This window comes from Myodes glareolus, chromosome 24 (genome assembly GCF_982192425.1).
Source record: "Myodes glareolus chromosome 24, mMyoGla1.1, whole genome shotgun sequence".
In the NCBI taxonomy this organism is placed as follows: Eukaryota; Metazoa; Chordata; class Mammalia; order Rodentia; family Cricetidae; genus Myodes; species Myodes glareolus.
In genome coordinates this window covers 13088332-13111329 of record NC_142049.1, presented here as the reverse complement: position 1 = coordinate 13111329, position 22998 = coordinate 13088332, and the positions used below count along the sequence as shown (strand labels likewise).

The following is a 22998-nucleotide window of genomic DNA, read 5'->3' as shown; positions in this document are numbered from 1 at the left end:
GGGGCTTGTGGCTATTTCTGTTTTCCTTGAGGATACAATTGCAAAGAGCGTGCCTCTCCCATGTGGACTTCCAGCCCAAACCACACCACCTACGCTATTCTACTAGGTTCTCACTCTGACCTTGACTTGATCGAGGAGGCCCTTGCCATGGCCTTGAGATACCACGAGTGCCCATGTGCGAAGGCCATGGTTAAAATTAGCAATACCCACCAAAGTGGCCTTCCTCCGCTTTCTCACCCACAGGAAGAGCTGACCCCTGCCCTCCCCTTCACTGGCACACATCCTGGGAGCTGGCAGGATTGTTAAGGAAGCGATGCAAAAATGGTTTTAGAATTCTGCAGACTCAGTGAGACAGTGGTTTCTTTGAAGCGAGATGACATTGCTGCATGCGGAAGCTGAGAAAACAGCTCCAAGCAAGAGAACGGCGCGTGTTTTCTGTCGCATCTGTGACAGATTACCACAGCTTTATTTTTTTATGGTCCTGGAGGTTAGATGTCCCAAGTTAATTTCCTGGGGCAAGTCAAGGTGTTGGCAGGGCTGCTTGCTTGAGAAGGTGCTGCATCGAAACTGTTCCCAGGCTTTTTCAGATTCCAGCGGCCGCCTCTGTACTCCTGGGTTTGTGACCCCCTCTCCCACCTTCCATGGCTCTATCTGCTTCAGTCACACCACGGCTTTCTCCTCCCTAATCTTCCTCAATCCCTCTTATCTGATAGCCTTTGTAATTATATTGGAGCCATCCACATAACCCAGGACACTCTTCCATTTCCAGAACTGCAGTCAGAATTCTAAGTCCTGTTTGCCATGTGAGGCACTATTCATAGGAACTAAGAATAACATAGCCAACATAGATTCAGCCTACCACAGAGTCCTTACGAGTCCCAGGCATAGTGACAGTCAGTTTTCTGTTGCTATAACTAATACCTGGGATGAATCAATTTAGAAAGAAGAAAGGTTTATCTCAGTTCACAGTTTCATAGGTTTCAAGTCAGGACCTGTTGGCTATGTCGTTCGGGCCCGTGTTGGTGCAGCATCTCATCGTGGTTGCATACGCCAGAGGAAGGTCATATGCTTTGTGGCCAGTAATAAAACAGAGAAAGAGTAATAAAACAGAGAAAGGAGAAGACCAGTATCCTGAAGTCTTCTTCTAGAATATATCCCTAACGAACTTAAACATTCTATTAGACCTCACCACCTTCCAACAGTTCCACGTGGAGTCTGACAGCACTAAAGGAGATAATTGGAAGCAAGTTAACTGCAGAATGCTGGTCTTCTTCCTCCCTGGGCTCACTATGGCTTTTGGTTTGGGCCATGGCCACTTGTCTTTACTGCTTTAAGGTCCTCCGAACATGTATGTAGAAGCCTCTGGTTCATCTCCCTGCCTGTTGGGTCTGTGGCCTTCACAAGCAAGCTAGTCATAGGGCAAGGGGCAAGGACTGTCTCTGAAAGTGGCACACACGGCTTCTGAGAGACGCTAGCTTCAGAAAGCCAGACAGAGGAAACAGAGACGGCTTGGTGGCTGGAAAGGAAAGAGCCTGGGGGACATGGCTGTCATGGGGTACCATAGGGAGGCTGTTTTTCTTTACCACTGGGCAGTAGTTCTGGGGGCTGAGGGAGCACTGGGAGCCTGGGCCTTCTCCAGCACAGCCACTTCTGTGTAACACCTTTCTCCTGTGACGTGAGGATGATATCCATAGAGGGTGAGTGGTCCCTCTTCCTAGAACCTATTTATTTCCCACACACCCTTGACTCTGACTTCGAGGGGTGTGCAGGTCACCGTACCTCTGTGTCCTTTTATGACACACACTCGTGTGGCACCTCTTCAAGAAGGACTGAACAGCCCCCTCCCACTCCTGTCCTTCTATTCCAGCTCCTGAAGTCCTATGTCACATGGCCGCGAGCTCCACCCAGAGCGCCTTATTGATCCACTCTAGCTGGGCCGGGGTTTCCCAGAGGGGAGAGGTCTGTCTGGCCGATCTCCATCCTTCCTTCTGACCCATCACATGTGCCAGACATGCATGGTAGTCTGCAGACTTTGCAGTGTCCCAGTGTGCATCTTGCCAGGGGACCACTTACATGTCAGCTTCTGTCTGGATACATCTTCCTTCTCTCTTTTCTCTGTCAGCAGAGGACCTCTGCTCTTCTGTTTGCTCTGCCAAGCCAGCCCTGCTCAACATGCAGGAAACTGGACCCTCTTACAAAGCTGGGTATCAGTCCCCAAGGGCATCTGGGATCCTGGTCTTCTAAGTTCCAGGCTCCCGGATCCAGAACTAATCTTCCCTCGTGGACACCCCAAAGGATGGAGTTACCGACAATACCCAGGGGAACTGATAAAGGATTTTTCAGCCAAGCAAGACAGTTTGGGGTTGTGTGAGGGGTATGGTCAAAGAACTGACTCCTACTACCAATGACAGGGTCAAGGGAAGTGAGGGAAGTGATGGGCATTCCCTTGGGTCCTGAGAGGTACAGCACAGAGCTGGCTTCCCAGGAGATGTCCCCAGAGGGATAGACTTATTTTTGGAATAGGTGATACAATGAACTACCGGCTCAGTCACACTAGCCCTGTTCCTTCTACTAGTCCAAGGTGGATGGGGCAGACACTCTGGTCCCTGGTAGGTTCATTGCTTTCATCCCCACACATCCTCTTTAGTTGCCACCACGCTGGCTGGTCTTGACTCCTGAGGCCCTTTGCCATCTGAGCCTCAGAGTTTTCACCCACCTGGTTGCCTCTATCCAAGACCGTCATTCTCCACATGACTCCGAGCCAGGCTGTGTGACTCAGTTTACAGAGGCATTCTGGAGCCTATGGTTTAAGTTCCCTGAACCTTGGGCCCTTCATCTATGAAGCAGAGATTAAAAAATAGCTCGCATCCCAAAAGGTAGCTAAGATCATTAAGTTAGTTAATCCACAGAATGTGTTTAAACAGCCCGGGGCACACGGTTGGAGGCCAGGGTGACAGAAATGACACGTGCAGCTGTCAGGGCTGTCTCCAGAGCTCCACCAGTGACAGGAACTGATGAACAGCTGGTTTCAGGGTTTTCTTTGTTCAGTGGGGGTAAGGGGGGCTTGAAGGACTTCAGGTGAATAGAAGGCTTATATTTATCAGACTCCCATGGGCTAAGGAAGTGCAGGTCTTGCTGAGAACTGTGGGAATTTCGCAGTCACAGCCAACTCCCCTGCTGCAAGGCTCCTTATCAGAACCTTTACAAGCTGCTGCTGTCCTCGAAGGCCACTTATCTCCCTCCTTGTTCCTTTCGCAGGCCACTCCCAACCGCAGCAAGCGCTTGGAGTGGTGTGCCCGATTCCTTCTGTCCCTTCCTGATGAGGGGCTCTCCCACCCACCCTCTCCACCTCTTTCCATCCCTTCCTGATGAGGGGATCTCCCACCCCTCTCCACCCCCCTCCTTCTCACAGCACACACATGCGCAGGCTGGCCATGTCAGCATCGTCCCAAATAATTTAAGAGAGACTTGGGCCAAGGAAAGGAGCAGGGAGAACCTGGGTCATAGAGGGACTCTAAACTTCGTATTTTTCTGAGTTTATCCAGACGCACCTCAATACCATACTCTGCAAACCTCCGCCAAACAAGCACAGAATCAGACACCGCAAGAACAAGAGAAGAATAAACCATCAACACCTTCCCGGGAAGACAGACACACAGGTACTTGTAGGTTAGACCCAATTGAACCCACAGTCAGGGGAAGTGGGCTGTCCTTCTCATATGCAAGCTGGGAGCTTGAAAGATACTGGCTTGCTTAGTCTACAGAAGCACTACCCAACCACCCATAAGGACATCCTGTGACAACCGATTCCACGTTGTTCAACATAGTAGCCACTAAGCCCATGTGGCTTTCATATTTAAAACCTGTCTACTCTACGAATTTAATTTGACTTCAATTGAATTGAAGCAGCCACCTAGGGCTGGTGGCTGCCACACTGGAAATCACAGACTTAGACGTCTGATTTCTACAACCTCAGTCTCCTCTTCTGCTTCACATATAAAGCAAGAACCCCCAGAAGCTGAGGGTCTCACAAAGAAGGAACAGGTGAACCTGGAAAATGTTGGGGCTATCCGGGGGAATGACACTCATTCTAAGTAGCGGTGGCAGTGGCTCAAAGTGTGGAGATTACGAGGCAGAGTGGGAAGCTGACGATGGAAAAGGGGGGGGGGCAAAAGGCCAAGGGGGAGACTTCAACTGTCGCGGTCACATCAAGAGGTGCTGGGAATCACGCTGCAGCTGGCGAACTTTTGAAAAAAAACTTACTTTTTAGATGACTCATGTGTTTCCAGCACTTTGTCACCTCATCTGTTTCTCATCAGCAAACCCTTAAAATGCAAAGAAGGCTGTTTTCTGGAATTAGAAGGAAGGAGGATCCAAGGAGATTGGGTCCCTATCTGCAGCTAGACTGAGGAGGCGAGCCTACAGAATGGTGCAGGTAGGAGAAGAAGGCAGGTACAGAAAGGGATAGGCAGGCCGAATCCTCTGTGTTAGCCGGGGAGGAAGAGCAGAGAACGGACTTTGGGAAGAGGAGCAGTGGGTGCCTGCTCAGGAGAGACAGATGGACAGACAGATATGCACGCACGCATACTCATCCCCACCTGAGGCTTCTGTGACACTGCTTGCCAGAAGGAGCTGTTTCCATGGGGACACAAAGCTTCTGAGCAGAGTGGCTGATCCACTCCTCCTAGGCAGTGGGAAGCTGAAGAAGAATCCTTCGATGCTAAAGCAAGGGACTTGGGGGCATCATGAAGCAAGTCTCCACGCCTACTTTCATCCTTTGGGACTTGGCCACCCAAGTAGCCCTCTGACACTCTTGGTCCACCCTGGCAATATTCATGAGTTGTTGGTTGAGTTGGTAGCATGCTTATTGGGAACAGTAGCCCTCGGCATGAACCCCCCCCCCCCATCTCTGCTGTGTGAGCCTGGCATCTCATGGATCCTTCAACTCAGGGTTATCTTGCCATCCACAGCAATAGGGAGCTGCTCAAAGTGAGCTCTCCTCTACGGACCTTAAGATGCTCTCTCTATCTTGGGATTCAGATGAGGTCTAGTCTGCCCAGACCTAGCAGAACTCCTACTCCTACTTCCAGCAAGAACTGGAAGTCAGTCAGGCTTCCCCCATTCTGGATAGCTACATGCTGCTTGGAGCCTCAAGGAGTGACATCAATTCAAAGGACCTGCCAAAGGGGCATCTGACATCCCCAGGAGGTTGTCTACCACGCACTGTCTCATTGGTGATCACTTATGTGCCCTATAGATGCAGGCATGGGAAGTTCTGCCTCGCTAGGGGACACCCAGCAGACTCATAGACTTCAGTGGGTTCCTGTACATTCAAACAAAGCCTTTGGTTGTCCTGCCTTCTCCCCCTCTGCAATCTGAGGAGTTCTCCTCATGACTGGCCACCCTGCTCAGGTGGCGTGCCTATGTGACTTCCTTTCTAGCAATACATCTCTCTCCTAGCCACACCGTCATCTTCTCCCATCACCCTGCTTAATCCTGAATTACTCAGGGAAAGCACTATGCCCACTCCAGCTGAGCTGAATCCCTTCTCCCTGTGCCCAGCTCCTCCCACATCCTTCTGTTGTAATTATTGTGACTGGAGTCTTATTTTTCAGGCTCTTTGATGGATGCCATTCTTCCTGCTGGGATGCAGCTCTCCTGGGGGCAGGGAATGGTATCCATCTTGCTCACCATGGCACCCAAAAGGCTGATACAACTGCCCAGCACAGGTTATGTGCTCAGGAGCTGCTGGGCAAGTAGATTCTTCTTTATGTCCCCACAAAGGTGCCTGCCCATCATTGGGGAGGAAGGTGCACAGATGTGACTCCCACACCTGGAGATACAGAGATCTCCAGAAGAAAACGGCAGGCTGCCCCAGATGTGAATCTTCCTTAATAATCATGATAGAGGTTGTTTTCTCCTCCACAATGCCATGTGCCCACGGGTCCCAAATGGCAGAAACGGCAAACTGAAGCACACCAGGTCCAACCATTTGTAATCAGTCAAGCTCCTTCCATACTTCCCACACTGAGGATCAATCAGCTACTAAATTATTGCACTTAGGGCTGTGAAGGCGGCTCAGTGGTCAAAGCACTTGCCACACGAGCGTGGAGACTCAGCTCAGTTCCCGCACCTATGTAAATACTGGTTGGGTGTAGCAGCTCACCTATAATTCCAGGGCTCCAAAGGTGGAGACTGGAGATCCCTGGAACACGCTACCTGGTCAGACTGACTGTGTCCGCAAGCTCTAGGTTCAGCTGAGAGACCACCTCAGTAAATAAGCAGGAGAAAGATAGAGGATGGCTCCCAAGATGAATCTTGGGCCACCACCCATATACCTGCACATCCCCCCACATGTGCCCAGACACATTTGAACATGCATACACATATGCACACTAAACCCACATAGACATGAGAAGAAGAAAAAGAATTATTGGAGCTGATGTCAAAAGCAATTGTAGCAAGTTAGGTGTAATGGCGCAGGCCTTTGAGACATGGAGGGTTGTAGTCGGGTGCCATCCCTGGCCATATTAGTGAGACCTCATTGCTACAAATGAGGACACAGCTAATAATAAGTTGCCTGATTCCAGAGTCTGTACTGCTTTGCCTCTGCCAAACAAGGCAAAGCCCAAAACGCCTTTTGCGAAATGTGTTCACAGAACATACCCAACACCTCCCCTGCTTCTAACATTAGGAGTCAAACTGCAAGCAGCCCCACCCAGAATACGTTTTGCAGAGGGTCAAGTTCATGTTGCCATGCCGTGGCCTGTGTAAGATAACCATGAGGAAAGCTCCTCAAGCTGAGCGCTTAGAGAAAGGTGACCCCATAGGCCTGTTGCCTTCCTTTTCTCGAATACAGATAATTTCTCTGCTCTGGCTGCCAGGAAGCTCCGAGGTCACTTTAATGGCTTCTGTCAGCCATTTCTGCCTACCTGTTTCTTCTCCTTTGTACTTAGACTTTTATCACCTAGATTATTTTGTTCACTTTGTTTCTTTCTTTGGGGGATCCAATTGATGTGGACTTGATTATAAGGGCCGGAAAGCCTTTCTTGAGGAACGCGGGGGTTCAAGCCTTATCATTTAAACTGGGGATCTCATACCTTGCAAATCTCTTCATCGAGACTTGACCCGCTCCCTGCTACTGCCTTCTCTTTTTTTAGTTGTACCCCCAAATTAGCATCTCACTAAAAATGTTTTGCAGACTCTGTAATGGGTACCTTGGGATTCCAGCTACATACCCGACACAACAGGGCCCCCTTTCCCCAAGAACAAGCCCAGGAGGCAGAACTCTATCATCTTCCTCTTTCTTTGTTTCCTGGATACCATGAGACAAGTAACTCCCTCCACCCCTAGTTCTTGTTCCGAACAGCAGGGCCAACAAACCATGAACTGAGGCTTCCAAAACCATGAGCCAAAATAACCATTTCTTCTTAAGTAAATTTATTTCAGATATCAGTTTAGGCTGCCTGCCTGGACAATGTATAGATGCATCAGAGCGGAGCAAACGCTCGCAACGAGACTCTCATCGTTTTCTTTGTTACACAGCATTCTGAGAATAGCTCACAGATACACATCTCCTTTCACTTGAGGTCTACCCGTGTCCAGATTCATGCAGCCTGGGCAGAAGTGGGATGCCTACCTGCCACTCTGACCTGCGTAGAGGCACAGGCTTTGCAGGTGAGAACCTGGAACTCTTCCGCCTGGTACATGGAGTAGTCAGTGCTGGCGACAACCAGGGTGTCTCCAGGCCTCCAGGACTGCACATTGTCCACCAGGTTCAGGATGGTGCTGTTTACATTGGTGTCAATGCTGACCGTGAGCTTGGGCCTCACTGTAACCCAAAAACAGGAAGGAGTGAGATGCAGCCCTTTGCCCTCAGCAAACATGTGGCTGCCCACCTCTTCCCCTCCTCTCTGGAAATCGGTAAATGCCAGGTGTGCCCTTCCAAAACCCAAATCACCAGGCTCTCTCCCATCACAGTCTCAGTACTTACAGGTTTTTGAAGTCAACAAAAACCCAACCAAAAAAGACCCATTCATTAGCTCCGGGCAGAGGAATTTTCCACTGACTTCTAAGCTGGTTTTCAATGCTCTGCCTCACCACACCCACTTTGCCCAAGATGTAAAACAAATATAGACCTTCTCCACTGTTATTTACAGTAGCCGTAAGCCCCACCCCCAGTCCATCCCTAATGACTGCTTTCTGGAGATGCTGATTCCAGAACAAACCAGCCGTTTCCAGTCCTTTCTAAGGAGGACCGCCTGGGGAACTGGCTTTGAAATAAATAACAGAAGAGGAAGAAAGTCTGTGTCAGCCTCATCCACCAGCACTCTGCCTTCTTGAACCATGCCCACCCCTTCTAGAAAGGTGTATGACAGGGTGGGTGGAGCGTTGCTGTCTGCTTTCAACTCCAGGGGAGTCTGGCTGCTCCTGCCTTTGTGCCTAGACCACTCAGTGCAGGTGATGATGGCTCTTTGATACTCCACACGTTGACCCAGCCATCCCATTGCACAGTACCTAGCAGCCAGGTCAGAGACCAGAGCACGGTTGCATTTCTAACCCAACAAGGAGCCAGGATCTGCCTGCTTACCAGGTTTTCCACATAGGAATCGTACTCGGTAGTTGCGGCAGGCTCGGCCCCGGGTGTAGCAAGCAAACCTGTAATCTTGGCCATTTTTGTAGACAACTTCAGTGTTGAGGGCAACTCCATCCATTGTTGTGGCCTGAGGACGGGATGGAAATTACAGAGTAAGGTTACATTTTTATGACGAGGGGAAGCATTGATTAATGTCTGCATTTTCTATTTACGAGGCTTAAAACTGTCCTCACTGCAAAACTATTTACAACAGCCCAGGACTATTATCCCGATTGTCTATTAGAGTTTTGTTATAAGAAAGACAGTATTAGGTCTTGGAATGGAGGCAGAGTGGCCTGATTTCGGGGAGAGAGTCAGCTAGGTTTGGGATCTGGCAGGAGGAACACCTTGCCTATGTCCTACAGGACTTCCTGCTATCATTGTGTGCACGTGTAAAGAGTTTCCAGCACACACGGGCTCACTTAGAACCCCTGATGTGCCCCTACTACCAGATGAACATCCTACCATTGTGAGTCCATGGAAGGAGCTGGATAATTATTTATCGAAGACTCACCCCGTTCAACCCACAGGTGCTCAGAAGGGTTTTTACATGCCACCAGGAGCCTCGAGGCTCTGTGCCCAGGTTCTCCCCTTAAAGGCTGAGATTTGGTGGGTTGAGGATGCAGCCTGGGCAGCAGGACTGTAAAAGCTGCCCAGGTGATGCTAACAGGTAGGAAAGTTTGGGATCCACTGCCTCAGCTAAAGAGCTAAAGGCTCGCGGGTATCCATTGCATTCTCACAGAGAAACTAGGAAGAGGTGTTTGGTTCTGGCGATAAGGAAAACGGTGAGCAAAGAAAATGGGCATCACAAGTCAATGAGTGGCAGAGGCAAAAATGAAGCTCGAGTTTATAAATTAGCTTCAATGCTGCTCCCATTCTAGCTGTACCCAGCCTAAAGGCCTTTGTTCTAACATCCTGTTCCTCATTCCACCACCCTCCGTTCGCCCCCATTGTATCCTTGAAAGGGAGGTTGAAGTTGACCGGGGATGCCAAGCAAGAAGCGACAAGGGCAGGACACAGTTTAGGAACAGGCTCAAAGGAGGGTGGTTCCTGCCAGCTGGGGCTCATCCCAAAGCCAGGGTGTGTCTGTCTGCAGACTGTGGCTGTCATTCAAAGATGTGCAATTTAGAAAAGCATTGTGGCCATCTTTGGCACAGAAACCATGGAGACAGGGAGACAGACTTGGATAAGGAAGGAAAGTATCACCAACAAGAAACAGAGAGAGAGAGAGAGAGAGAGAGAGAGAGAGAGAGAGAGAGAGAGAACTAGACTTTTAGACTTTTTAGGAAAGATTATTTGTACCTAATGGAGCCACAACTTTGGCTTTGGCTTAAAAGGAGGCTCCCAGATATGCATGCTTAAAAGTCAATTAAATTCCAGCTCTTTCCAAGTCATGTGGCCACGATTTCCATCGTCTCTGTGGCAGCTGAGACCAGGTTGGCACCTTGTCCCTAAGGGGACTCACTAAGGCCCAAAGAAGTCATCACCAAGTTCAAGGTCAACAACTGTGAAAGAAGCCCTGCTCCTCTGATCTCAGAACCCCACAGCGCCAGCTCCATCTTTAAGGGAGTCCTGTCGTACTGACAACAGTAATGGGCCCTGGCTCATTCATTACCCATTAGAACTGGATATTCATCATGGGACAAACTCCAGAAATGATTTCAAGGAACTGCTTAATTACAGTGCTTTCTCTTTTAATGACCTCAGTCTTGGATAAGAAGAGAGAGAGAGAAAAAAAAAGATCTATCACTGCTAAATGGCAAGAATATCTAAAGAAACATTATTATTAGCCTTGCTTGCAGATAATAAAATACTTAATATTATTAAAATATTAAATAAAATATTAAAATAATTTTAAATAAAATATTTTAATTTAAAATAAAATATTAAAATAATTTTGAACAGGGTAGGATGTCATTTGCTTTTAATCCCTGCACTCAGAAAACAGTGGCAGGTGGGTCCCTGTGCTGGCTTGGTCTACATATTGAGTTCAAGGCCAGCCAGACTGGTGAGACCTTATCTCAAACCCTTCCCCCAAGGTTTTGAATGAACTTTGTAGAGAACATTCAGACGCCCATGTATGGAGTCAGTAAGCTCGTGGAACCAAGTTTTGAGGGAAAATTTATGACCCCTAATTTTGCACTGAGCCGTGAAGTCAAATAATCTGATGGACCTCTACAGCCATCTGTAGGCTGTGAACAGATGGTGAATGCAGAATGAGGATGCAGGGTTTAAACGGACCCTCACTCCGAGGGTGATAGAAATATAGAGGCCACCCTGAGGAGACATGCCACTCAAAACCTTGCACGGCAGGTACTTCAAACGGTCACTGGTGCAGAGGGGTGCCTTCTTAGCTAACTCAGACCTCTCTGGGTTCCAAAAGCAGTTTCCTGGCCACAGCCTCTAGGCCAGCTACTGCGGGGTGTGTGTGTGTGTGTGTGTGTGAGACAATGACAATCCCATTGCTGCCTCTCGCTTCCCCCATTGCCTTCTCCAGCCTCGTGGAGGCCACAGATGTCTGCTCCCCCCTTGTTCCCAGAGGACCTGATTATGTCCACATGGGACAGGTGTCCCAGACCCTCTGTCACATGCAGTCCCGGGCAGTGGGAATGATACAGCCATGACCAGGGCTTAGTGGAAGCCCTGAAGAAGGGGCAGTCGACGGGCAAAGAAAAGAGGCACATGTGAGAATCTTTTGTTTCAGTGTGTGCCCAATGTGGCAGTCATCCCCACCTTCAGGTAGATTCTGAGTGGAGGACTCTGAATGGTGACTTCTATACACCTTAGGAGGGAGCAGGGCTGAGAGCATGCTCTCCCTCTGGGTTGCTGGGTGTAGAAAGGAGCTGCGGACAGGCCTTCTTTTCATCCTGCCCGGCTCCCGCACAGCTAGCTTAGCCCCAGAAATAATAACACACAAGTTGTATTCATTTAAATACTGCCTGACCCATTATCTCTAGAGAGTTAGTTACTGACTAACTCTCATATCTTGATATTAACCCGTTTAAGTGTTTCGTGGCAGGACCTCTTAATGAGCTACAAAGTTTTGCAGCTAAAGCTGAGTCAGGAAGCCTCCCTTAGATGAGAGTGCTTGCTTGCTCTAGCAAACAGAACAGACCTGAGAAATTGCTGCTACCAACAAAACATGCTTTATTCTATTCGTTCCCAAGCTTTCTCAAGCTTTCTGTGGATTCAGTTATCCACGTTGGCGCCATCTGTAGAAAGGAGCTGCGGACAGGCCTTCTTTTCATCCTGCCCGGCTCCCGCACAGCTAGCTTAGCCCCAGAAATAATAACACACAAGTTGTATTCATTTAAATACTGCCTGACCCATTATCTCTAGAGAGTTAGTTACTGACTAACTCTCATATCTTGATATTAACCCATTTCTAATAATCTTGTGGTAGCACCACGAGGTAGTGGCTTACCGGAAAAGATTCAGCTTGTCTGACCTGGTGGCTGGCTCCATGGCGTCTGGCTCATAGCCCTCTTCCCAGCATTCTGTTCTGTTTACTCCGCCTACCTAATTTTCTGTCCTATCAAGGGGCCAAGGCAGTCTCTTTATTGACCAATGAAAATAACACAATAGACAGATAACCCTCCTCCATCAGCTGGGCATGGGCTACACTTCAAATCCTATCTGCCCACTGTGTACTCAAGAGCCCAAAGGTCATTAGCACAGATGTGAGATGCGTGGGCCAACCAGGCCCCTCTGCTCTCAGACATGGCTGAAGAAGGATAAGGAACTCAGAAGCGGATGCTGGAGTCTTAGCTTTCAACAGCTAGGAACCTTTGCTTCTGTCTCTGTGGTGGGAACAGAATAATTAATCTGCTTCAGAGGAGGGGGTAGACACTCATACCACCCGAGGGACAAGAGAAAGCCGTGGCCCACAGCGCTTTCTTCAAAGCAGAGTCGTGGGGATTCCCTGACTGTTGGGAGGTTGGTACCTGTATGTCAATGGGTCGATTGCAGATTTTTCCTGGGTGAGCCGCTCGGAGATCTGAAATTTTCTCCCCACCTTTGCTCTGAGGTACCTTATCATGGTTGAACCACTCCGTCCATTCCACGTCTAGGAAAGCAGAGACAAGGTCAGACAGGAAGCCGCTCCTATTGACACTTCTCTTTTGCAAAGGTAGCGTTAGTTTCCCGTTACTACAAAAACAATGAGCAAGATGTAGAGAAATAATAACCCACCCAAAAACCCGCTTCCAAAGCCCATCACTACCACGGCTGCTTCCCGTAAGCTTCTATGACCAACACCACAATCTAGTACATAAAAAACTAAATGCCACAAGCCCCTGTGGTGGAGCCACACGAGTCTTAACCACTGGGGAATGCTTGTTGACAATTCCCCCATGTGGCTTGGTTAATCAAAGACAAACTCGGTTGTAATTTCTTCGTTGATGCCTAGTAATGAGTCCCTGCTGGCCTAAGAGAAATCCTTGCTATTCCCAGCCTGGGCTAGCAGGTTTTACCAGCCCGCCTCTAACACCTCACCTTGAACCCATTCGCTGGTTGAAGAAACATTGAAATGTTCGCCATGCTCTGTCTGGAAGAGTTTGAACACCCGGGCAGCAGCCGAGCCTTTGTGACCTGTCAGCGACACCAGACACTCCATTAGGGAGCCCTCACATCGGTAGATCTTTGATTTGATTTGGATTGGCTTTAATGTTTGTTTTGCTCTGTTTTGAGATGGGATCTCAGGTAGCCCAGGTTAGCCTTGAATTATGTAGTCAAGGAAAACCTTGGATTTCTCTTCTTGCCTCCACCCCCCAATTGTAGGGATTTCGCCCAGTGCGCATCACCGAGAGCCCAGTTCACCGTGGACTTTTGTATTTTACTCTTGGTTCTCTTGAACCATTTCCTTAAGGAATTTTAGCCCCCTAACCAGATTATTCTTCTCACTTGGAAAGTGGTTACATTCATTTTTTTTTCTTCTGCATTTCAGTTTTGAAAACGCAAATGCAACTTTCTGTCAAATAGAGAGTTGAGAGAACTGGTTCTTTCTCATGATCTGAGTTCTGCCTTGGGATTAAAACCGGCAGCTCTCACCCCAACTGTGCATGGTGGAGGCTACGCTGTATGATGCAGACCCTCTACAGGGCTGCGGATGTAGCGTAGATGACAGAGTACTTGCCTAGCATGCGTCCGTCCATATTTATGCCCAGAGCCACATAAGCTAGTGATGGGGATGTAGGAGGTGGAGGCAGGAGGACCAGAAGTTCAAGGTCACCCTCTGCTACCAGGGAAGAGGGCCTTGGTCCTGCCTCAAGTGATGTGACAGACTTTGTTGACTCCCCAGGGGAGACCTCACCCTCTCTGGGGAATGGATGGGGAGTAGGGTGGGAGGAGGTGGGGGAAGCAGGAGGAGGGGAGGGATTGGGAACTAAAATAGGTATGTAAAATAAAAAGATTGTTTTAATAAAAAAAAGGGAAAAAAAGAAATTGAGACCATCTTAGGCCACACGAGACCCTGTCTTAAACAAACAAACAAACAACAAAACCTTTCTATGGCTTCTAGTCCTTACTGTTCCTCTGGGGGCCTCCTCCCAGCGCTTAGCTTTTCTTTGTCAGGGAATCATTTTTTGAGAAGTTATTAACAATTCTTCGGAGATGTTCAAATTCTAGGGAGAAATCTATTTTCCTCCAGCACGGACCTTTGTCCCTGCCTCAGAATGTAGTAACTAAAGTGCCCAGAGTATCGACTGGGCCCTGGCAGATGGGCAGCTGTGTTCTAAGAGTGGTCACTCCCAACCCACACAGCCCCCGGTCAGGGAGACAGCGGAGGGGCCCAGGCTTCCCACCATCCATTCATTACCCTGGTATTCGATGTGGTCTTCAACTGAAGAAGAGGGTTTGCCCTTCACAGTGATGAAGCTCCAAGGGTGTCTGAAAAAAAAAAAAAGACAGTCAGGTTTTTCACACATTGGAGCCTGCACTTGGGCTGACAGAGTGAAGACAGCTGCTAGAGGAATTTACCATCCACTCCATGGGCTTCCTTTCCCCATAGAACAAGAACCTCTTTTTTTTTTTTTTTTTTTTTTTTTTTTTTTTTTTTTTTTTTTTGCGAACACAAAGGTGCCTGCTTCCTCACCAGCCAGCTCGCCTGGGTCTCTGTACCCTGGAGACAGCTTGACTCAATGCTGGCATGAATGGGTATGAATCACAATCAAACAAACACACCAACAACCCAGCGGTGCCACCCGCCAAGCCCAGTTAGATCCTGCAGCAAATATGGGAGCTGTGTTCCCACAGAGGCAGTTCCACTGTGCCCATTGCCTCCAAGAGGTGAGCTCTGGAAAAATGGCACCGGATGCTGTGACAGGCCACTTAGCCACCTGCCTTGGACCTTAGTAAGGAATGGGATATGTTGGCTTGGTGCTGGGGAGGGAAGGAGAGAAAGGTTTATGATTTGGGATGTTCACATGGCCCTTTCTCTTTGGGAGTGTGAATCTCTTACAGGCACGTTTTCTTAGTGGTTTTTGCCTTTCCAGCATGCCACATGCAGTGGCTGGGGTAAAGGCTCCACCTTAAATACACCACCCTAGCATGTTGAACGTCTATACTGAAGGGAACTAAGAAATAGCAAAATGACCCTCTAAGCTTCCTCCCCGAAGCAGGTCTGAAGCCTTTACCCCAATGAGAGAGGTACCCTCTCTGAAGCTGAATGAAGAGTTATGCTGGGAAGAATTCCAACTCGGTTCACTCCAGTTAGCTTATTCGAGAAAGGCTCATCAGACTTCCTCATTTATTCTCTCCACTTCATGAGACTTAGCATAAAATAATTCAGGCTGAACTATTTGGATTCTTATGGCTTCTGTTTCCTTAGGGAGACCCTGCAGCATGTCAAACTTAACACAGTGAGATCAGTCTGCCTTTCTTCTGAGAACCAGGCTCTTGCTGAAAACCCCCATCCCCTGAGAAGGCAGCAGCTACCTTTGCAGAACAAAGTGAAAAGAAAGATCTTGGAGTGAGAAGCTTTTGATTTCACTTGGACCTCCTGTCTTGGGGAGTCATTCCTGACCCATGCTCAGGTTGAGGATTCAGCCATGTTGTGCTCTTACTTAAGTCTTTAACTGGTTTCCCATTGCCCTCAGCATCAGCACAGAGCCATTGACCACCCCCGCCCCAATGCTAACCCTGCAGCCTGTCTCTCCTGCACCCCTCTCATGCATATCCCTGCTCCGTCTTCCCTCGCTCCTCACGAGAGCCACATGCTCACTCGCGGCACCGTCTTGGCCTCCTCCCAGCTGTGATCCTGCGCTCAGCCCCCCTTGCCTGCTATCTTGTGCTCTGTCATGGGTAACCATTCATCCCCATCTGCTCATGCAAGCTCAGGAGACCCGGCCAAGTGAGTCGGTGGGACTCACTATTTCCCACACCAACAAATGAAGGGGACCACTCCCGGTCCAACTGCTGATTTTTAGATGCTCAGCTCTAACTACTCAAACCTACAAAGAGGGGCAGTTCTATGTAATTCCTGCTTGCTGTGGCCGGGAGGAAACGTGGAGGTTCCCATTGTTCCAGAGGCTCTCGTTTGTAGGGACAGAACAATCACAAACTGTGCCAGGCAGGGTGACAACTACATTATTCATATCACCCCATGAAACCTCTCCCAGCATCCTTTGAAGACAGATCCGGAGACACCCGATTCTACAGATGCAAGAATTAAGCAAAGAGGATGAGTCACTTGCCTGTGGTCACACCTCAGTGGCAATGCAGGACAGACTCAAAGCCAGTCATCAGGAACCTGGCCTTGGGCTACGAGCCACCACAACCTTCTTCTGATGAGGCCCTTCAGTAGCCACTCCTTTCAAAGCAGCGTAAATGAATAACTTGACTTTTGGGTTTATGGTGTGGTGAAACGAAAGCGTGTTTGGCGTTGGCTGACAAAGGAGCCCTGCCATCCCAAGATATCACTGTCATATTTGGCTGCTTGCGTTTCCTGCCCCAGTTGCCCTTCCAGAAGCTGCATCCAGAGAACACGGCCTAGCACCTGGGGTGTCCCTTCCAACCCAGAAGATCTCTGTCCAGCCAGTTATATTACTTTGCAGGCTAGAGAAGGCTCTGATCATCTCTGACTTTGTCCTTATCTGGAGATTGGGAATCATACTCTCTAACAGCTTTGGGGGCAGAGCATCTCAACTTAGAATCAGCTTACAGGATCAGAAGATGTGGTCTTTGTGTACCAAGTGACTTCTTGCAGTTGTCCATGTGTTGCTCATGCCAATATTAGGTGTGATCTTATAATCCATAGCAAGTAGGACACATACCGGAACTTGTCAGAAAGGCTCCCTTCCCTCGGGTATTTAGCTGGGTGGAGATACTTTGCATAATCCCTAAACTGCTGTCTGCCAGTTCCAGAGGAACTACACGAACCCTGAAAGGGTAAACAGCCCTTAACTGCCCAGCAGGACTCTTACTGCCCATTTCTCACTTAGGGCGCTGAGTGCTTGTCAGTGACTGACTGACGGCAGTCCATATAGGAACCCATGCATTACAATAGGGGGACGTTCCTGTAAGGAAACTCAAGCTTCCTTTGGACACAGCTCTTTGAACTACACCCAGAGTGGAGGAGCGGTGTGCCTATGTGCCTCAGTGCCGGCATTCAGAGTCATGTGGAGCTGGAGACAAACACTCTGGTCAGTTCGGTGGAGACCACAAGTGATGGACCGTACCTAAATCCAAGATGTAGGAAGTGCTTGCTGCCCAGTTTGGTCATTGCCTTCCTGGCTGTGTCATCCAGGTTCCTCGAGCCTTCATCATTCACTGCGACAGAAAGGATCCTGCCATCAGGCACCGCATTCAAATACTGGACCAGACGTTCGCTCTCTTTCTTGGATCTGTAGGTGTCGAACCTGCAAAGGGGAGAGACAGTAAAGATGTGGCTAGTCCTGTTGGCAGTCTAATGGACACAGAGACCTAAGGACACGTCCGTTTTAGCAACGGAGATGCCTTCCAAAGTCCTTGAGGACTCAAGTCTGTAACAAAGAAGCCGTCTTTGCAGAGCAAGCAAGTGTGGGTGTTTGGCTTGCTGTACCAATTCCCAAGAAGGAGGGGTCTGATGTGGCCATTCACCGGGTAAAACGCCTCAGAAATAACCACAGTGTTGGAGAGCTTGGGCTCTGGGGTGTAGGATAAGTCACATAAGTCACATGCTTGGGGCTCAGGCTTTTAATGTCCCCCTTCCTCCTGGGGGTAGCAGCTCATGTCTCTTGGAAGGAACTGACATGAGGAGACCCAGACACTTAGAGTAGCAGGGATTTCTATCTCCAATCCAGACCGAGGCAACTCCTCCAAAGTCCTCGGGAATGGCAGCGTGACTGTCTCATGCAGTGTCTCCCTTGCTGGAGCAGCTCCTGTGTATGTCAGCGTCATTAAACTGTCACCTCTGACTCATACTGCAGTGGTGACAGACTCTTAACCATGTGAACACTGCTTGCTGCCTTTCTGCCTTTTCCTCATCCATTCTCTCTTTTTTTAATATTTATTTTTTATTTATTATGTATACAATATTCTGTCTTTGTGTACTGTATGTCTGCAGGGCAGAAGAGGGCAGCATGTGGGCCACCATGTGGTTGCTGGGAATTGAACTCAGGACCTTTGGAAGAGCAGGCAATGCTCTTAACCACTGAGCCATCTCTCTAGCCCCTGCATTCTCTTTTTAAAAACATTTTGCTTTACTCTACTAAGAATTTCAATCAAGAAGCTCATCCTTTAAACAAGAGTTTTAACATCCATTTAAACAACATGGTTGGTTTATTAAAAGAATGATGTTATAAAATTGATCATCTCTTACTACAGGTTGTGTGTATATGTGTGTGTGTGTGTGTGTGTGTGTGCGTACTTGCACACATTCATGTTAAATTCAGCTTTGCTGTGCAAATACCTGGAGAGGAAGGCACCTCTCCAGAGCAGGACCCCCGTCCTTGCCTCTCACGGACTGCATGCCAGTCCCCAGGGAAGCCCCCCAGCTGGGAGAGAGCCTGAACAAGTGAGTGCATGAAAGTCAACCTTACCGATCAGAATGGACGACCGTGCCTGATTTGGGGTCAATGACATGAACAATGACTCCACGGTGACCCCAGCTCCTTTCAAAAAAATATCCTCCCTCCTGCATGCCTCCAGGACGAAGGGTCTTGTTGAGGAATGTCCAGGAGAGTTTTTTCTGTCCGTGCAACTCAAGAGTGCCTCCTCTGCCCACTCCGATGTACTTCAGGCCATAGTAAGGGTCCGGCTCAATGCCTTCATCAGCCCTGTAAGAGAAAAGCGGTTAGCCAGCGCTTAGTTAGTCTCTGCAAGATGCTGAGCCCCAAGGGGACTGTCACTGTTCCCTGATTCCCACTATGGTCTCAGAAAGCCAGTTGCATTTTTGGTGATGACGTTAGGTCTGCAGAAAAGCATTAGCAAGCTGACCTTCCCAAAACAGAGCAACAGTGAGCACCCAGGGTAGCAGTGCTTAGCAGACACTGGTCAAGGCCACATTCTTCCGTGCTGTTTCTGTCTCAGCCCTTATTGGTTGTAGAATCACAGGTACTTTCACCGTGTGCCTGCCTACACTCAAACATGCTTGGCTACCATGTCTTAGAACTTTCAATAGCTTAAAAAGGGGTCACAGCCAGAAGGGAAAGCCATGGGGAAAATTCCTGTGTCTTATTGTGCCTGTTTTCTCCAAATGGAAGCATCCCCTCCAGGAGAGTGAGCAGTGCTCCTAAGACCCAGAAACCTAAGGGAAGCCAGAAGGCTCAGAAGGGTCCCTTGCAATGGTGAGACACACGCCATAAACAATTGTTGAGGTGAACATTACTCTCCTGTGGAACTGCCTGCCTGTTGGGTTGGAAGCTCCATGGTTGTAGCTTTCATGAGTCAGTACCCATGCTGTTGTGGCTTTTAGGTGATGCAGTTACTCTGAGTCACCTATGCTCTATAAGTAACCCCAATAAACCTAGAGGTTCCCCCAAGCTAGACTTGAGTAGAATAATTTCTCTGGTCTGTCCTTGGTGAATGGTATTTGTTCACACCTCGCTACGAAGCATGGCACACTGTCCTTCCAGCACTAAGCAACCTCTTTCAGGGTCATGGAAAGACCGGAAAGCTGCTGCCAGCAGCTTCTGTGATACAGCTGCTTCATCCACGCTCCATCCACACCACGATGCTCACCCACTTCACCACTTCACATCTATCTTGTTCACGGTTACAGTCTAGTGGGACACAACGGTGGTTCCTGTCCGCTCGAGAAGTCAAGACCTCTCCCCCTCCCTCTCCATTGGAAAACCTCTTTCCCGTCAGCCTCAAGAGCAGCGTTTGAACCCCGAGTGAGGCCATCCCACCTTCCATACAGCACAATACTGAAATTTCCCTCGAAAGGGCAGAGGGCACTCCCAGCATGCAGCTCTCCACCATCCTCGATCAGAATGTGCCGGGCACGCAGCACGATGTGCTCATGGTGGTCTTTGATGACAAGCTTGCCTGAAGAGAGAGAACAGGGAGGTCTGAGCAGACAAGAACCCTAGGTACTGTTAGAGCGGAACCCAGAGAAGGTTCCCTGCACCTCATTCCTCTAGGCGGGCCAAGGGGTCCATTTTCTCTGCACGCCTATGCCCGCTTGTCTTGTGGAAGTTACTTTTCTCCATCATCTGCTTTGCAAGATATATCCAGTGGTCATCTGGTTCATTGCCATGGTTCCGCATGCCGAGTTCAATTATCAGGCAAGCCAGGGTGAGAATAACAGGCGCCTTCAGAGCACCTAAGAGAGCTGTCATTTTAAACGCTCTTTCCTGTCCCCAAGATGAGACCTTTGATAAGACCATTTCTCAGCGCTCCGAGTCGATGGCCATCTCAGATCTCCAGGCGCTCTGACCTGAACCTGACGCATGGAACATTTGTTCTGCCTGTCTCAGCTCCTGGCCAGGTAGAGCCATGTGCAGGGCTCCAGGTGGTGGGGCGGACAGAACAACTTACCTCCCTGCGAGATGGTGATGGAGTGGACGGTAGCGGAGGAGGTGAGCAATAGACTCCTGCCCTGACCAATGTGTACGTGATGGTCTCGGTCATGACCCGGGCTCCAAGGCTGCAGGTCAGGGTTCCGGTCAGGACATTCAGCTGCCCCTACCCAAGACAATGATATGCCACCAGTCAAACTCACAAGTGTCCCCAAGTGAAGGATAATAAGTGGGTGGGTAGGGCAAGAACATTTCCACAGCACCCATTTCTTCTCTACCAGGTTTGGAAGCGAGTCCTTAGATACTAGAGAGATGCTCTCATCTGGGAGGCAGGTACCCTGGGGTTTGGGTCCACGCTTTTCATGACTTTGTCACGTGACTCTGGACAGCCCCCTTCCTTCTCTGATTTAGCTTCCCATTTGCCAGATGTGGGACTTTTTTGCCTGGTAGGGATGTCATGCTGTAGGCTCCTCTCAGGGCACTAACCCTCACCACTGGACATGTTCTTTGTAGGCATGTGACACCAAATGACATAAACAGCAATCCTACAAGAGATACTGGCTCTGGCGCAGCCTAAGGCCAGGGCAGCTACTACGCTTGCCCAAGGCAGTCTTATTCTTTCTGTTCTGAACTCCAGGAGCTGAGGAAGATGATGTTTTGCAGATTGTATGGACTCCCTAGGATAGAGAGCCACCTTCTGTTGTTCTGAGGACAGGCTGAGCTTCCTCTGCCCCACAAGTCCCAAGGCAGTCTGAAGCCAAAAGTGGCCAGCGTGCATGCAGTGATCTCAAGAGCCAGAGTGTTTAGTACAACTGGGGAGACGTCTGGATTTTTACAAGATTTGCTAGGGATCTGTTCCAGGTCTGTGCCGTGGAAGATGCAAAGAGACATCTCTGTCCTAGGAGCCTGGTGAGCCACCCTATGGAAAGAGAAGCAGGGGGAACGGGCAAAGTGACAAGAGACCATTTTCATTTTCTCGGCGATTAGATTATAAAGAATACATCAGGAGAATTAAAAGTAACATCGAGTGGGTGGGGCAATGGAGGTAAGGCTTAGGTGAGCCCACAAACGGAAAGGGTTCAGGTGGGGAACCAGGGCAGGTATCAGGATTGGAAGCAAGCTCCACGGTGCAGGGAAGTTAGAATCTCTGCATCCTGCAGGGAAAGTCGGTGCAAGAGTCACGTCCACAACACGGGACCAGAACCAGTGCCATGGCAAGCAATGCTCTGAGGCATCCGATTCTTCTTCAGTTATGCACGAAGGTAATCATAGCAGCCATAGTGGAGGAGAGCCTGGAGGGAGACGTGCCCTTATCTACACTCAACAGCACTAGATGGGGACCACATAGGCTTCCACCGAGCCCTAGTTTTCTGTGGGAGTGCTGATCCCCATACCCCACATTCTCTCCCAGGGGCATAGCAGCCACCTTTGATTCCATTCCCGTCCCTGCCGGTGGGAACTGCACATCTGTGTGGTTTCAGTGAGGTAGCGAATCTAGGTCCTGAGGATCAAGTCCTAACAACATGAGAAACAGATGCAGGCTTCGCTGCTGGCTGGAGAGACGAGCTCTGCCGGCCTGTGGAATGGCTGGGCAGCTCCCTGCCCTGATGTAGACTGCTCATGCTGCTGCTCAAAGCCCTGAGAGCTGGGGGGCTGCATCCCACACCTAGGCTTTTCTCTAAACAGGATAGTCAAGAATCCCTAGCAGCCTTTCATCTGGCCCTGGACACGGGAGTCAGTCTCAAGGAGTCAATTCCCAGAGGGTAGAGAACAAACGTGGCCACCTGGAGTGCCCACGGTGCAGCCCAAGTGCCTCCTGGGGAGGATGGGCTCCCCGCTAACTGAACAGCGCCTCAGGTCTCACTGCCTCACTTCCAAGCCAAGCCCACGGCCCTTCTCTGTCCAGGAATACGAGTTTGCAGCAAACTTTGCATCTCGGCCTGCCTCTGTTGGGCCTGGTCCCACAGGCTTGCCCTTCATCGGGAGCATGAACCCCACTCTTCAGAAGCTCCGAGACTGTGGCTAAGACAGAAGACTTCCAGGACTGGATTTGGCGGACCCTCCTTTGTGGAAGCTGAGTATTCAGACATGTGGATCAGCGCACAGCTGAAAATCATCTGTGCCGGCCCTGAATCGTCACCATGGCAACACGCTGATCTCTCTGACTAGGGCAGAGGCCTCGGGAAGCAGACTGTGAGGGAATGCAGGCTGCAGCTACTTGAAGCATGAGTGGCAAAGGTGATTTCGACTTCTCTCAGAGAACACGGACTACAGGGCTCCAGAGAGGGCACATCTCCCTCCCCAAGGGTGTGTGTGTAAAACTGGCGTGTTGGAGAAGACACCCAGGAAGTATCTGAATATTCCTCTCCAGGTCGAATCACCCAAAAGATAAACCGAAGTGCAACTTCTGGCTGGAGACAGCAC

At 49.5% G+C, this 22998-nt stretch overlaps 1 protein-coding gene across 2 annotated transcripts in view; it reads right to left on the bottom strand.

Annotated features, from left to right (window-relative positions):
- Cemip (cell migration inducing hyaluronidase 1) overlaps positions 1–22998 on the bottom strand; it is a 143571-nt gene that overhangs the window by 39694 nt on the left and 80879 nt on the right. For both annotated transcript variants that reach the window (XM_087901596.1, XM_087901595.1), the window contains exons 3-11: positions 20594–20740; positions 19963–20101; positions 18652–18888; positions 17311–17490; positions 14451–14521; positions 13130–13225; positions 12580–12701; positions 8591–8723; positions 7640–7831 (exon numbers count right to left, since the gene is read on the bottom strand). In XM_087901596.1, coding sequence (XP_087757722.1) covers positions 7640–7831; positions 8591–8723; positions 12580–12701; positions 13130–13225; positions 14451–14521; positions 17311–17490; positions 18652–18888; positions 19963–20101; positions 20594–20740 — 1317 coding nt within the window. The remainder of the gene's footprint in view (positions 1–7639; positions 7832–8590; positions 8724–12579; positions 12702–13129; positions 13226–14450; positions 14522–17310; positions 17491–18651; positions 18889–19962; positions 20102–20593; positions 20741–22998) is intronic.